The sequence below is a fragment of the Antechinus flavipes genome, chromosome 2, assembly GCF_016432865.1.
Source record: "Antechinus flavipes isolate AdamAnt ecotype Samford, QLD, Australia chromosome 2, AdamAnt_v2, whole genome shotgun sequence".
In the NCBI taxonomy this organism is placed as follows: Eukaryota; Metazoa; Chordata; class Mammalia; order Dasyuromorphia; family Dasyuridae; genus Antechinus; species Antechinus flavipes.
The window spans coordinates 38,995,326-39,009,337 of NC_067399.1; the positions used below are offsets into that span (position 1 = coordinate 38,995,326).

The 14,012-nt window shown below is 41.4% G+C and overlaps 1 protein-coding gene across 2 annotated transcripts; it reads right to left on the reverse strand.

The window, feature by feature from the left end:
• Window positions 1-224: 224 nt before the first annotated feature.
• IL1RN (interleukin 1 receptor antagonist) lies at window positions 225-11,684 on the reverse strand. Of its 2 annotated transcripts, XM_051974512.1 has the most exons (5): window positions 11,565-11,684; window positions 4,980-5,031; window positions 2,966-3,054; window positions 2,350-2,462; window positions 225-1,007 (listed from the first exon to the last, which is right to left on the reverse strand). In XM_051974512.1, the coding sequence occupies exons 2-5, from the start codon at window positions 5,003-5,005 to the stop codon at window positions 798-800; spliced, it is 438 nt and encodes a 145-aa protein (XP_051830472.1). In that variant the 5' UTR covers window positions 5,006-5,031; window positions 11,565-11,684; the 3' UTR covers window positions 225-797. The 2 variants fall into 2 exon arrangements, with proteins under 2 accessions (XP_051830472.1, XP_051830471.1); XM_051974511.1 differs by lacking the exon at window positions 11,565-11,684 and having other exon boundaries at window positions 4,980-5,947.
• Window positions 11,685-14,012: the final 2,328 nt, after the last annotated feature.

Sequence of the window (14,012 nt, forward strand, 5' to 3'; positions counted from 1 at the left end):
TTTTTCCATTGTCTCCAGGACACTGAAACCATTAGTTGACTTAATTCCCCTGGAGAGTTTTAAGTCTGGTTTTTGTCTAGGAAAAACTGAGGGTTGGAGCAAGACAGAAATATATGAAAGGCACTAAGGGTGCTGAGAATCAGGTTCTGCCCACCTCAGTGCCTTCTTCCTGCCTTTACTGCTCTAGGACTGGGAGGAGATTCATATATGAGCAGCCAATGCAATTATTTTTCAAGGTTTTATTGAAACATGATGTAGTTGGTCACAAGATAAAGAAAAACAATAACGCCCATTTCACACATTTGAACCTCTAGCATCTCCTACAGTTTCCCCAGAGCCCTTTTCCTTGGTGGGATGGGCTTGTTTTCTCCGAGGGACTTTTGGGGACCCTGAGATCAGAGAAAGGAAAATCAGGTAACATACTGCTAGCTTAGCTTAGAATCATAAAAACTTTGAAGCTTCCAGAGACTCCAAAAGTAATTTTCTCTTACCCCGTCATTTTATAGATGGTGCAACTAAAATTTAGTAAATAAGTCACCTGTTGAAAATCACATAAGCAAAAAATGGCCAGGCAGGACCCCAAGCCTCCTGATCTCCAGTCTAGTGTTCACTCCTCAACCTGCTGACTCAGAGATGACAGTATCCACTGTGACACTGTGGCCTTGAGAGGGCCAGCAATGGAAAAAAGATGGAGTTTTCTAGGCACAGTGGTGAGGGAAGGTCTTCCTTGCTGGGGAAGGATAGCAAGGAATGGAAACAGCATAGGGTAGGAGTGGAGTTAGGCAATCCTCTTGGAGCTATTCCATCTGGAAGTAAAATTTGGTGATGATGTTCTCCTCTTGAGTGTTGCAAAGGCCTACTGGCTGGTCAGCCTCCATCTGGGTGCAGAGGAACCAGCCTGGACAGGCAGCAGACTCAAAGCTGCTGGTGGAACCGTTTTCAGTTTTGATAAAAGTGAAACGTTTGGACCTATTTCTATCTTTGTCCAGGTCTGCGATGTTCACCTCCTAGAGGCAGAGAAACAAGACAATAAAAAAGGAATAAAAATAAATAAAGTTTAATAATGAACTTGTTAGGGAAGAGTAGAGAAAAGGGAAAAGGAAATGGGATGGTGAAAGAGACAGAGAAAGCACCATTAGAGAAGCAGGAGGGAACCAGGAGGAAGTAGTGGCTGTCCTGGAAGAACGAATTTTAGAGAGAAGATGGACCATCGGACCAAATCTACAAAGAGATCTATGAGGAGTCATGTGACCTTGGGGATAAACCTTCCCTTCTCTGTGTGTGTTTTGTCCTTTATAAAAAAGAGGGAGTGAGATTAATTCATCTCCAAGATCCTTTGCATCTCTGAAAATGTGTAGTTCTATGCTTCTAGGAACAATCCCCAAATGGCTAAGGTTTTTAGTCATGTGAGGTGCATTCTTTGACTTATATTTAAAACAAAAAGAAAGAAAGAAAGAAAGGAAGGAAGGAAGAATGAAAGAAAATCACATTCTGTTCAGCTTAGGAAGAGGTGCTGGGTGGTTTTTTATTTTAGATTTTAAAAGTATACATTAGGCACAATGCTTGGAACATAGAAAGTGCTTAATAAAAGTTCTATCCACATATGTATCTACCTATTATCTACTTATCTATTTACTCATCTATCCATCTATCTTCATTTATCTATCATCTATTAATTCCTCTATCATATATCTATATGTCTGTCTGCCTTTCTGTCCAACCATCCGTCCATCTATCCATCCATTCATCCATCTATTGGTCTATCTATGTATCTATCACCTTCTACTGTCTTATTATCCACCCAAGCTAGGTGATTTGAATGCTTGTCGGTGTCTTATAGAAAGGATTGCTTTTGCTTATGGATTGGACTGATAAGTCACTGAAATCTCTAGCACTTAAATTTTGTATTTTGTGATTCTAAGTTGAAGAAGCTTGGTTGCTGCTGTTATTCAGTCAACAAGTCTTTGTTAAATGTTTATTATTCCAGATTGGGAGTATATAAAAGAAAGGCATTATCTTAGCACATGGAATCATAGATTGTTAGTGTCTAAGACCTGGAAAGGATGCTAGAGATCAACTAATCCAAAGTCATAGTTTTATAGATGAGAAAATCAAGACCTAAATAAAGGAAAGGATACAATTAATATCTTTTAATATATGGAAAGGTTAGTTTAGCCCTTCCTGGCTGAGAGCAGTAAACTGAGGGAATAAGACATCAAGTAAGCAAGTTCTGATGGAAACGGGGAAATGTGGGAAGCTAACACTTAATAGACAAGGTTGCGAGAAGGCACCATAGTAGAAGAGAGGAGATGGCCTTAGTAGAATGATGGCGTAGGCAGAGATTCTTACCTCCAGCTGGAGATGGGCTGTATTTCCAGATTTGACACAGGACAGACACAGGCTTCCATCGTGGATCCCCAAGAGTACGGAATGAGGCTCAATGGAAATCATGTCAATTTTCTCTGGGAAAAGCACAGCAGAGGGAACAGTGAGAACCTGCAATGTCAGGGAAGGAGAGCTGGGCAGACAGACCCGGGCCAGGAATGGGTCTGGGGCCTCAGCAACCTTGCTTAGGTAAGTATTATAAGGAGGGAGAGAGGTTTGTAGAGTAAGAGAGAACCCTGGAGTTCTTGACTTTCCATGTTATGAGAAAGAGAAAGAGACAGAGAGGAGAGAGAGAGAGGTGGAGAAAAGTAGGAAGGAGAGAGACAGAGACAGATAGAGACGGATGAGAGACAGAGATTTTTTGGTGAGGTAAATGACTTGCTCACACAGTGTTAAGTGTCTGAGCACCAATTTGAACTCCGAAAAAGAAAAGGAAAGAAGCGTGGCTTTAAAATTAAAGCTTAAAAAGATGGAACCCAATGCCCCAGACCCCCAGGCTCAATGTGCACGCACATGGAAATACACACACATACACACACTCACAGATTTGCACCCACGCCCTTCTCCTCCCACAACTGACCTTCCAGGTTAGTGTTTTGACCCTGCAGGTAGCCAGCCACCAGTTGGTTGTTCCTCATGTAGAAAATCTTCTGGTAGACATCCCAGATTCTGAAAGAGCAGACACGTGGTTTAGAGGGCCAGCCCTCCCAGTATGAGTCAGGCTTGGAGCCATGAGAAACACAGCTTACATCGGATCGATTTAATCGCACCCTGACCCTGAGCCAGGTGCATTTATACCTGTATTTTAGCTCAAGTAGAAAATGCATCGAAAGCTCATTACAAGTCCAAAATGGCCACTGGGTGGCGCCACAGTGCCTAGCGCCGTGCCCGGAGTCGGGATCTGGTTTCGAGCCCCTGGCCAAGTCTCTTAACCCCGTTCGCCTCAGTTTCCTCATTTATACAAATGAACTGGGAAAGGAAATGGGCAAGCACTCCGGTGTCTCTGCCAAGAACAGAACACCGTTGCTTTGCAAAGGAGCAGGACGATGAGGTTTTCCTAAAACATTCCCCAAGTTCTGTTGTTACAAAGTATACAGCAGAAAAATAGGCTAGGGAAAGAAATGTGAGGCAGGACGTGATGGTCAGTATATATGCTACTCTGTAGCAGCAGGGTATGGCTGATATGACTCTGCCCTCCCGGTTCAGACTGACAAATCTGCAGGGAACTTCTGATATTAAAACTCCCATGAACACAATTTGCTTCTTCTGAATTCTGATCTCTCCAGGCAGCACCATCCTGGTGAAAAAGAAACTGTCCAGCGTAATATTGAAACACTGACTGAATTTGATCCTTCAGTGCTGGGTGTTTTGAAAATCATATCAGCTCCCCTTCCTCTAGCCCTGTGAGGGCTACAGAGCACTTTCCTTGTTGCAGGCCTGGGAAGTAGCCAGTAAAAGGGTTATCATCCCCATTTTCTGGATCTGGAAACTGAGACTGGCAGCGGTTAAGAGAATTGCCCAAGAGTTAGGAGTTTGTCAGGGTTTGTAGAGTGCTGGAGCTGCAGAAAGCAAAAGTGTAAACACAAATCTCTCTTTCTTATTTACCTAGCTGTGACAACCCCTCTGAAACCTCTTCCATAAAACAGAAATAATATTACTTGCTAGAGGGGCAGTCAGGTGGCCCCTTGGATAGAGCATTGTCTGTCTGTCTGTCTCTCTGTCTGTCTCTGTGACCCTCGGCAAGTCACTTAATCCCAATTGCCTCAGGAAAAAAAAAAAAAGAATGTAATACTTGCCTAGGATCACACAGCTAGGAAGTATTAAGTGTCTGAGGTCACATTTGAACTCAGGTCCTCCTTCCTTCAGGACTGGGGCTCTATCTACCGTATATCTAGCTGCCCCTCCAGCAAATATTATTTCTATTTTATGGGAGAGGTTTCAGAGGGGTTGTCACAGCTAGGTAAATAAGAAAGAGAGATTTGTGTTTACACTTTTGCTGACTGCAGCTCCAGCACTCTACAAACCCTGCCAAGCTCCTAACTCTTGGACAAGTCACTTAAACCCAATTGCCTTAGCAAATACACACACACACACACACACACACACACATACACACATACACATATATACAAATACATATACACACTATATACATATATACATGCACACACACATATATATATATATACAAATATATAGACACATATATATACACACATATACATACACACACACACACACACACACACACATATAAAACTAGCCGGACTCATTCACCAAACGCTGAGAAGTTCAAGTGAGAGAAGACAGGCGGAGGATTTTGCAAACTTTCCCCGCGTTACGGAGACGTCAGTTTTGACGTTGCCCTGGGTCACGCAGCTAAGGAGCAGCAAGGCTGCTACCGCCCCGTCCTCCAGGCGGCTTCCCCAAGAGCAACTGCTTCCCCTTTTTCTAGCGAACGGTAGATGGAGCTTTCCTTCCTCCGCAGGTACCCCCCGCGTTCCTGCCGGCCAAGGTTCCCCCTCCGCTGGGAGAGCGCAGCTTCCCTCCCTCAGGATCCCCGCAGTCCTCCCTCTCGGAGCGGAGCGACTCACCTGTACGTCTGCTTCCTGCTGCCCATCTCCTTAAAGGGGAGGGACGCCGTTTCTGAATGGAAAGAGAAAAGGAGGAAAGCGATCAGGGAACCCCGGAGACACACGCCCAGCTTCATCCTGATCCCTCGGCCGGCGCGGGCTCCACCGATCTACCTCCCATTGGCATCCCAATACGAGTCCTTATAAAGAAAAGCGCCACCCACCCAATTCATCAGGGAGCTCGCTGTCGGGGACTGGAAACCGGAAACGCATTAGAATTTCCAAAAAACTATTGTTGTCACTTTTTGGCCTCCGATTTCGCAATCGGTGTTGTAACAACCCCCTACAATGCAATTTCCCCAAAAGAAGCTGTTTCCTCTTCACGGATTCCCTTGGAAGAACAGCACAACGAACACCTTCCCGAGCATCTTTCCGATCCTTTGGGACTCAGTTGGACCGGATCGGCTCTAACCAAACTCCATTCCCCCTTTCTAGCTGCCTGGGGGAGATCCCGCTCCTGAGCTTGGAACATTTGAAAAGGAGCATTTCTAGGAGAAAAATGGAAGTTTTCTTCTGGCTCTAGATCAGAAGTTGGGGAAGCCCTTGACTCATGAGGTTGACTGGTGGCAATTTGCATCCTTTGAAAAAGTGACAGACTTGTGGGGAAAGGTCCCGGGGCTGAGGAAGTTTAGCCTTCCTGGCTCAGAGCTCCGAAATTAGCCACAACCATAGGCCCGATGACCGTTTGGCGGGACTGTACAGTGGGAATTCCTTTTGGGTATGAGTTAGACAAGGTGGCTGCTGAATTCCCTTCCTTTTCCGGTTATAAATAGCATCTTCCTTTCTCTAGTTCTATCTATGTGACTTTCGGTGAGATGTTAACTAACCCTTTATCTTTATCCATAAAATCTGGATAATAGTGCCTCTGCTAGACAGTATCTCTAATGGAATCGAACTATAAAATCCTAAAATCTCACTAATTCTGGGAAAAAAATTGAAAACTAGAAAGGATCTCAGGTGCCATCTTGTTCAAATCTTTTCATTTTACAGGGGAAGAACTGGGTCCCCAAAGTGAGATTACTTGCCTAAAGATACATAGTAGTTGAGTGAGGATTTGAATGTCATGCTTTATGTTATGAATCCTCCAGATGAGGAGAGCAAATAAAATAATAATAATATTATTAGAGATAATAATGTTACTATTAAAAGTAATAATATCACTACTAGATTAATGATAATTAGAAGTCATATAGTGCTTCAAATTTGTGAAGCACTTTACATATGTGACTTCATTTGACTCTCACAATAACCTGGGAAGCAGGTGTGGTTGTTATCCCCATTTTATTGATGAGGAAACTGAGGCTCCAGAGATGAACCGATTTCTTCAGGGTGATATAGTTAGTAAGTGTTTGAGGCAGGATTTGAATTGCCCATTTTGCTAACAGTAAGTCTAAATAAATAAGATAGTAAAAAATAGTAATATAAATAGGGAATAGTTAAAAGTAATTAACTACATTTAGTTAGCATTTTTAAATTTTGAAAAGCATTTAATACATATTATTATGCATTACATAATATTATGTATACAAATTAGCTTATCTCATTTGAGTTCCATAACAAGTCTGCAAGGTAGTTAATACAGGCGTTATTATCCTTAGTTTACAGATGAAGAAACTCAGTTTCAGGTCCAGTAACTCACTGAAAGTGACACACAGAGTTAGCTGAGTTCAGACATTCCTGACTCAAGTCTAGAATTCCATGCCCTCTTCCTCACAATTGCTTTTGAGGTGACTGAGTCATTTCAACCTGGAGGAGAAAAATCTTGGAGGGAAACGTGATGGAGAGCTTTAGGGACACAGATGTAGGCTTGATGTGGGAAAAACGATTATTGTAAGAATGATCCTAAAGTGAAATGGACTGCCTGTTGTGACAATGGATTCTCCTCAATGGATAGCTCCAAGCATAAGGTTAATGACCACTTGAAAGCACTGTAGAATGGACCTGAAGTCAAGGAGAGGACTGGACTAGATGGTTTCTGAGATTTCATTTAACCTTAAAATTCTCTGATTTGAATGTTCTAAGAAGCGGAGGAAGAGATGTTTTTTAGGCAGGAACACCGAGTCCTCAATAGGGAAAATTATCTGATTTGAATGTTCTAAGAAGCTAAGGAAGAGATCTTCTTTAGACAGGAACACCAAGTTCTCAATAGGGAAAATAATGTGCCAGTGTCATCATAAATGGCTGCCTTTAAGGGAGAAAAGAGAGAAACTGGAGTTTGGAACTTGAAGTAATTGATTCTAACGCCCTTATTTCATCATTATTTTAAGTGGAACAGCTAGGCGAATTGGATAAGGACACAGAGCTAGATGGTATCCGAGAAAGGGCTAGAATCTAGGTCTCTGAGGTTCACAATTCAATGTTCTCCACTCCCCCAGGCTGCCTCAGTGAGACTGTCACAATAGCCCATATTTCTCATTCTAGTTTACTGTCACACCACCCATTGCCTAGATCATTTCAGTGTCCTATTAATTGATCTCCTTGCCTTGTCTATTTCTATTTCATCTCATCTCATCTCCCACACAATTGCCAAAGTGATTTTCCTAAAGCATAGTTATGACTATGGCACTCCGTCACTCAAAAAATTCATAGGCTCCCTATTGACTTCAGGATCAAATCCCTCCCCTCCTCCTCAATTTGGTATTTAAAGCCTTTCACAATCTAGTTTGGTCTTATGTTTCCTGACTTATATATCTACTCCACCCCCAATGTGTGTTCTATGATCCAGCCAAATGAATCTTCCAATAGTTCCTCCCCTAAGACTATCTCTGATCTTATACCTTTGCATTAGCAGTCTACCATACCTGGAATGCACACTGCTCCGCCCTTCGTTCTCTTGGGATCCCTGGCATCCTTCAAGCCTCAGTTTATGTAACCTTCTCTAGAAGGCTTTTTCTGATCCCCTCAGCTGCCTTGTATATATTATGTCTGTCTGCCTGAATATCTATCTATCTATCTATCTATCTCTTTATCTTTACATATAAAAGACATATGTAATATATGCAAAATGTATATATGTATAGTACATACAGTACTACTCCCATTAACTTCCTAGAGAACAAGGATTATTTGGTGTTAAGAACCATGTCTAGGTGAAGGGGCAAGTCAATTCTCTGAGAGCCCCCACAGCTGTGGAGCATAACATCTGAAGGAGTTGCAGGGCAGCCTTTACTGACACAGATGTTGCTTGTGGACTGGAAATGAAATAATTTGGAGGCAGAGGGAAGAGAGAGAGGTCAGACAATACAACTGCCTCTCGGGAGAGAGGTCAGGGAACAGCAATGGCCTCTCAGTCTCCTTGTATCATCATCATCCTCTCATATGAAGAGATCCATTCTACAGGTCTGAGTTAGACCTCCAGCAGCCACTGGCAGGTGGCTCCCGTGTAGCACAACAATTTGGTTTTATCTTTATAACTCTAGCATTATTAGACATTTAAAATCATAGATTTAATACTGGAAGGGACTGGTATTCTACTGAAGTCATTCATTTTACAGAGAAGGAAACTGAAGCAGAAAGAGCTGCAGTGGTCACATAGCTTATAAGGGTCTGAACTAGGATTTGTCTTCCTGACAAGTACAGTGCTCTATCCACTACAACATGGATTGTTTGAAATGCTGCTTTAATGTCTTCAAAGCACTTCTATATATAGTAATTCACTGTGTGCATACAACTACTGAATGATATAGGTTTAAGGCAAGGAAACTGAGATTTGCCCAATAGTATTAGAGGTAGAATTCAAATCCAGGTCTTCGAGACTAGTCATTCTATCTATTATATCTTGTTGACAGATTATCTTCAATGAGCAAACCAGGATGAGACCACTCAGATGAATGTTGTTCCCTTATAAGAAAGATTGTCAAGAGGATGCCTGCTCACTTATTCTCAGGATGCCAGCATTATTCTTCTTGGAGGATACCTTATGAGGTAGTCGTTTGTCATGTGCCTGGTGGTAAGGAATCTTTATCTGCAGAAGGTGGGTTGGGTTTTTAGGGACAGCAAATGGTCAGGTATAGATGTAGTTGATGAACTAAGTGGCTGAAAAATCTGGAAGCCATTGTATTGGACTCAACATCACATGTGTTGAAGAAAGAAAATGTATTTTTTTGGCATGGTCTACCAAAACTGGTCTAAGATACTTCTTAGCTGGTGTGACCCATATCAAGTCACTTAACTCTATTTGCCTCAGTTTTCTTATCTGTAAAATGAGCTGGAGAAGGAAATGGCAAACCACTTCAGTGATTTTTCTTTGCCAAGAAGATCACGGGATAATGGAGAGTCAGACATGACTGAAATAACTGAAAAACAAAACAAAAAAAAGCATGTAAGGAGCCTGTATCTTCCACAAGACTTTGGGAAAGAACCCTTTCTGGATCCCATACCTCAGAAGACTTTCAGGACAACACACTTTTTGTCTTCAGAGGAATAGAGAAAGTCTTTGCCCCATCTAAAGAAAGTTACTTTCTTTAGCCTCGGTTTCCTTGTCTGTAATCAACCAAGCAATCAAAAAGTCCTTGTCCCAAACCTTCTGTTATAAAGATAAGTATCATGATTCTAGCTCCTGTCATATTTTTCATGATTTCTGCTAGTAAAACAACAAGGCTCTGGCTTCTGAGCACATTAGAGAGAAGGGATGTTAGTGTAGAGAAGGACAGAGATTATTTGATTTGGAGCCAGGGATTCTGGAGTTGAATCCTTTAACAAAGTCTATCCAGCCTGGTGGGGAATGCAGGTCCCTCATGAACATTAAATTCTCCTTTCAAGGTATCATTTCACTTTTAGTCCAAAATCCTATTTTCTGGGCTCTGAATCTTGGATCTGTTTGGTTGACCATTCTGTATTCCTGTGACTTCACTTCCATTAAGAAAGTCTATAATCTATTTGCTTTAGTCTATTGGTCCTGGAACCACCTTCCTTCAGAAGAATTTGAATTAGAGAACTTAGGTTTGAATCCTCATGCTACCATTTTGATTCTCATTTGACCTTAGCCAAGTTACTTTCTTTAGCCTCAGTTTCTTTGTTTGTAATCAAGCAATCAATCAAAAAACATATGTTAAGTACCTACTGTGTGTCAAGCATGATACTAAGTATGATACTAGTATGAACTGTAACATAAAAGGAATGAAATGAACAAGTTCTAAGACCTCTATCTATGACGTTATAATTTAGTTCAATCCTCTTCTTTTCTTTTTCTTTTTTCTTTTTTTGCTGAGGCAATTGGGGTTAAGTGACTTGCCCAGGTTCACACAGCTAGGAAGTATCAAGTGTCTGAGAGCAGATTTGAACTCAAGTCCTCCTGACTTCAGGGCTGGTGCTCTAATCACTGCACCAACTAACTGCCCCCTCTCATTTTCTTGATGAAAGAAATGAGGTCCAGTGATGGGAATGCCAACCCCAAAGTTGTTCCAGGTCAAGTTGCAGAACTTTGAATATAAAATAGTGAGTATCTAATACAATGGTTAGAATTTTAGGAACATGCCAGAGATGATCTCTAGTCTCCACCCCATCCTTCAACATCACAAGGATTTCTTCCAATCAGGAAAAAGATACCCTGGAAGTCACAATTTCAGTTCCTTTCTCTTTCTGAGTTTGGTATTTAAATTATAAACTAGTCTTTATTTATTTTTACATAAAACACATCTTAATCTCTTTCCATAGGTTTTTTTCCTCTCTCTTCCAGATCTGAATCCCTATTGGGGTTTTTCCCTTTTAATTTCAAATCTACTTTCTTTAGACAACTTTCCCCCTTTCCCTGCTGGACCTTTTAAAAGAATTGTCAACAAAAAAGAACATAGTTTTATAGCACAATCACACATTTGTTTTTTTTGGCATCGTTAATAGCAAACACTATTTGGCTTCTGGGGGAAAACCCTCATTCTTTTTCCTTATATGTTTTGACATACTTTAAGACCCCTTATCTACATAGTTAACACACTTACCTGGAATTTGAGTCAAGCTACAATCATTTAAAAAGCCCTTCTGATGGAAAGATAAGTATCATGATTCTTGTTCTGTCATATTTTTCATGATTACTGCTAGTAAAATGCAAGGCTCTGACTTCTGAGCACATTAGAGAGAAGGGATGTTAGTGTAGAGAAGGACAGAGATTATTTGATTTGGAGCCAGGGGTTCTGGGGTTGAATCCTTGAAATATCTCCTTACAGTTGGTGGGACCATGGACAGATCCCTCATTTAAATCCATACTTCCCTGGGTCTCAAATTCTTTGTAAAAAGAAGGGATTTCACGAAAAAGCTCTGGGATCCCTTCTGGCCCTAATATTTGTGATTCACAGAAACTCAGGCTAACTCTATAGTCATCTAATCCACTCCTCTCTCAGCACCTCCAAGAAGAAGGCATCTAGCTTCTTCCTGAAGCTCTCCAGTGAAAAAGAGCCCATCAATCCTCCTTGATCCTCACATTTCTCTTAGATCTTTTCTTACAGTCTCGCTCTTAAGCAGCTCCAAATGCCTACTGGAAAGGCATCTCCTTCCCAATCTCCAGACCGGGAACAAAACAACAACCAAGGAATTGGAGGGGATGGAACTTACCTAAGATCACTAGGTACTTCTTTAATGAGTTGCTGTGATTACTTGTCAGATGGGAGGTCAAGCCTGGTGAAGAGTAGGATGTGTGAAACAGCTCTCCTTGTGCCTAATTGGGCCCTCCTTTGAGAATCGGAACCTTTTTTTACCTGAGGACAAGAGGAGGGGCAATATCATATCATTTTCTATCCTTCCAGGAGAGCACAGTGATTGGCTTGTGAGCCTGCACTACACTCCACCCATCCTTCAGAAGACAGGCTTTTCTGGGTGACTCAGACCAAATAGAAACTCAACTGGTTCTTATCTGAAGAAAAGCAGTTCTCTGATGAGGAATTAGCCCAAGAATCATAAGGCTCAGCAAAACTGAACTATGGGGGTCTTTGGCTTCCCTACCACTGATTCTCCAAGTGCTCTTCCAGACAAGCTCATGATTCCTCAAGGATGTTCCTCTGTCCATTGCTCTATCCAAGTGCAACTTTCCTTAGGCCTTAGCTTCTCTTCTTTCTTTCCAAGACTTTGCTCTTCTTCTGTTCTAACTTTTTAAGGTCATACTCCAATGGAAAACCAATGGAAACCAAGGAAACCAATCTATCACTGATATGTTCATAGATGTGGATATGTCAGGATGTTTCTTCCGGTGAAGAGATTGCAAGACATTAAGGAAAATGAGCTGGTTATAGATTGGACTAGGACTCAAATCTTGACATTGCTCATTACAAGTTCTTTGACCTTGGGCAAGTGAATTTGCCTCTCTGAGTTTCAGTTTCCTTCTTCAATAGAATATAAGCTCCCTGAGGGTAGGAATCTTTTTTCATTTTTGATTGTGTGTCTCCCCCAGAACTTTACATAGTTCTTAGTACATAGCAGGAACAAAATAAATGCTCATGAATCGATTGGTAAAATGAAGAAATTGGACCAAATAATCACATTCAATTCAAAAGTATAGAGTCATAAATTTGCATCTAAAAGATAATTTAGCTTTATAGTATAGGACTCTAGTCCAAAGAGCTGGGTTCAAATTCTACTTCTGATACTTGCTACTTTTGGGGCCTCAAAATGAGAGTGTTGAGCTAGACAATGCCTGAAGTCCCTTTCAGCGCTAGAACTAGGATCCTGAGTTCCTCATCCATAATAATGACTGAAATTTACATAAAGACTTATATGCTTTTAAAAATATTATCTCAGTGGATCCTTGCAATAACTCTGGGAAGCAGTATTGTTATCATGATATGGTATGATAATAATATACCCATTTTAGAAATTAAGAAATGTAGGTAAGACAGGGGTTAAGTGACTCTGGACCTGGTGCTTTATCCACTATGGCGCTATCTAGTTGCTCCATTTTTCTTCCTTTCCCAGAGAAATACTAGAGACAGTGGGATGATTTTGATACCATAAGTTTCAGACACTTAGAGAAGTCCAGGTTTGGAGAATGCTTGAAATCCTGCCATTTAGGTGACCCCTGTCAGTAATGAATACGCTATGATGGAACGATGGAATCTGAAGGTATACATACTGAATACTATATTATCATAATAAACAGCGGTGTACATGGGGCAGATAGGGGGAGTCAGGACACTAGGATCATCTGTACTGCTTGGCCAAAGAGCTTATGTCTCACTTAATACTTCCTGGTAAAGACATATATAATTATAAATAAAGCCCAGTTTTTGTTCTAAGATAAGGCAGATTCTTGGGCATTATCCTTCTCATTATTCCCATGTCCCCTGAGTCCTGTAATGGGAGCTGCTTTCCTCAGCTTGTGAGCAGGAAGACAAAGGCCCAGGCTCTGGGAAGAAAAGCATCCTCATGAATAGGGGACTTCCCACAGAACCATCACTTCCTTTTATTCGGGCCTCTTTGACATCGGACATTTTTGAGAAACCTGGCTCCTAAGAGAATCCTGGGAGCTTTCTGAGGAACTGAATTTTACCAGGAACTGAATTTTGCAAATCTGGAAACTTGGGGCCTTTAAAGGGGAAGAGAAGGATAACAAACTTTGCATCCATTAGGGGCCTAGTTTTGGCTCTAACTCGGGGCACTTGAGGGAGAGTGCCCCCGATTCAGATTACTTTAGGAAATCTTGGGATGACATGGGAACAACAACAACGACATGGGAAGAGGAGCATGGGGATCAAAACATCATGATGTGTCGATTCATGTTATGAATGAAAATAAGTGACATCTGAGTAGCCCTTCAACTTTGTGAAATACAAAAACTACTTTCATTTGAACCTCATTCTTTCGGCAGAAACTTTCCTGCTCCCTCAAGCTTCCCTTCTGAGATTATCTTTCATTTACTCAGAGCAGATCTGAGAGGTGCCTAATTAGAACAGAAATACCATATTAGAATATAAGCTTCTTGAGAGCAGGGCCTGTTTTTGCTTTTCTCTGTATCTCCACCACTTAGTATAGTGGCTGGCACACAGTAGGAAGCCCTTGATAAATGCCTGT

Excerpts from the sequence above, each read along its gene's own strand:
- IL1RN (XM_051974511.1), bottom strand. The coding sequence starts at position 5,095 with ATGAAGCTGGGCGTGTGTCTCCGGGGTTCCCTGATCGCTTTCCTCCTT. Across the intron at positions 3,055-4,979 it reads AGCAGGAAGCAGACGTACAG|AATCTGGGATGTCTACCAGA; the intron begins GTGAGTCGCTCC and ends CTGCTCTTTCAG. Across the intron at positions 2,463-2,965 it reads TCAAAACACTAACCTGGAAG|AGAAAATTGACATGATTTCC; the intron begins GTCAGTTGTGGG and ends TGCTTTTCCCAG.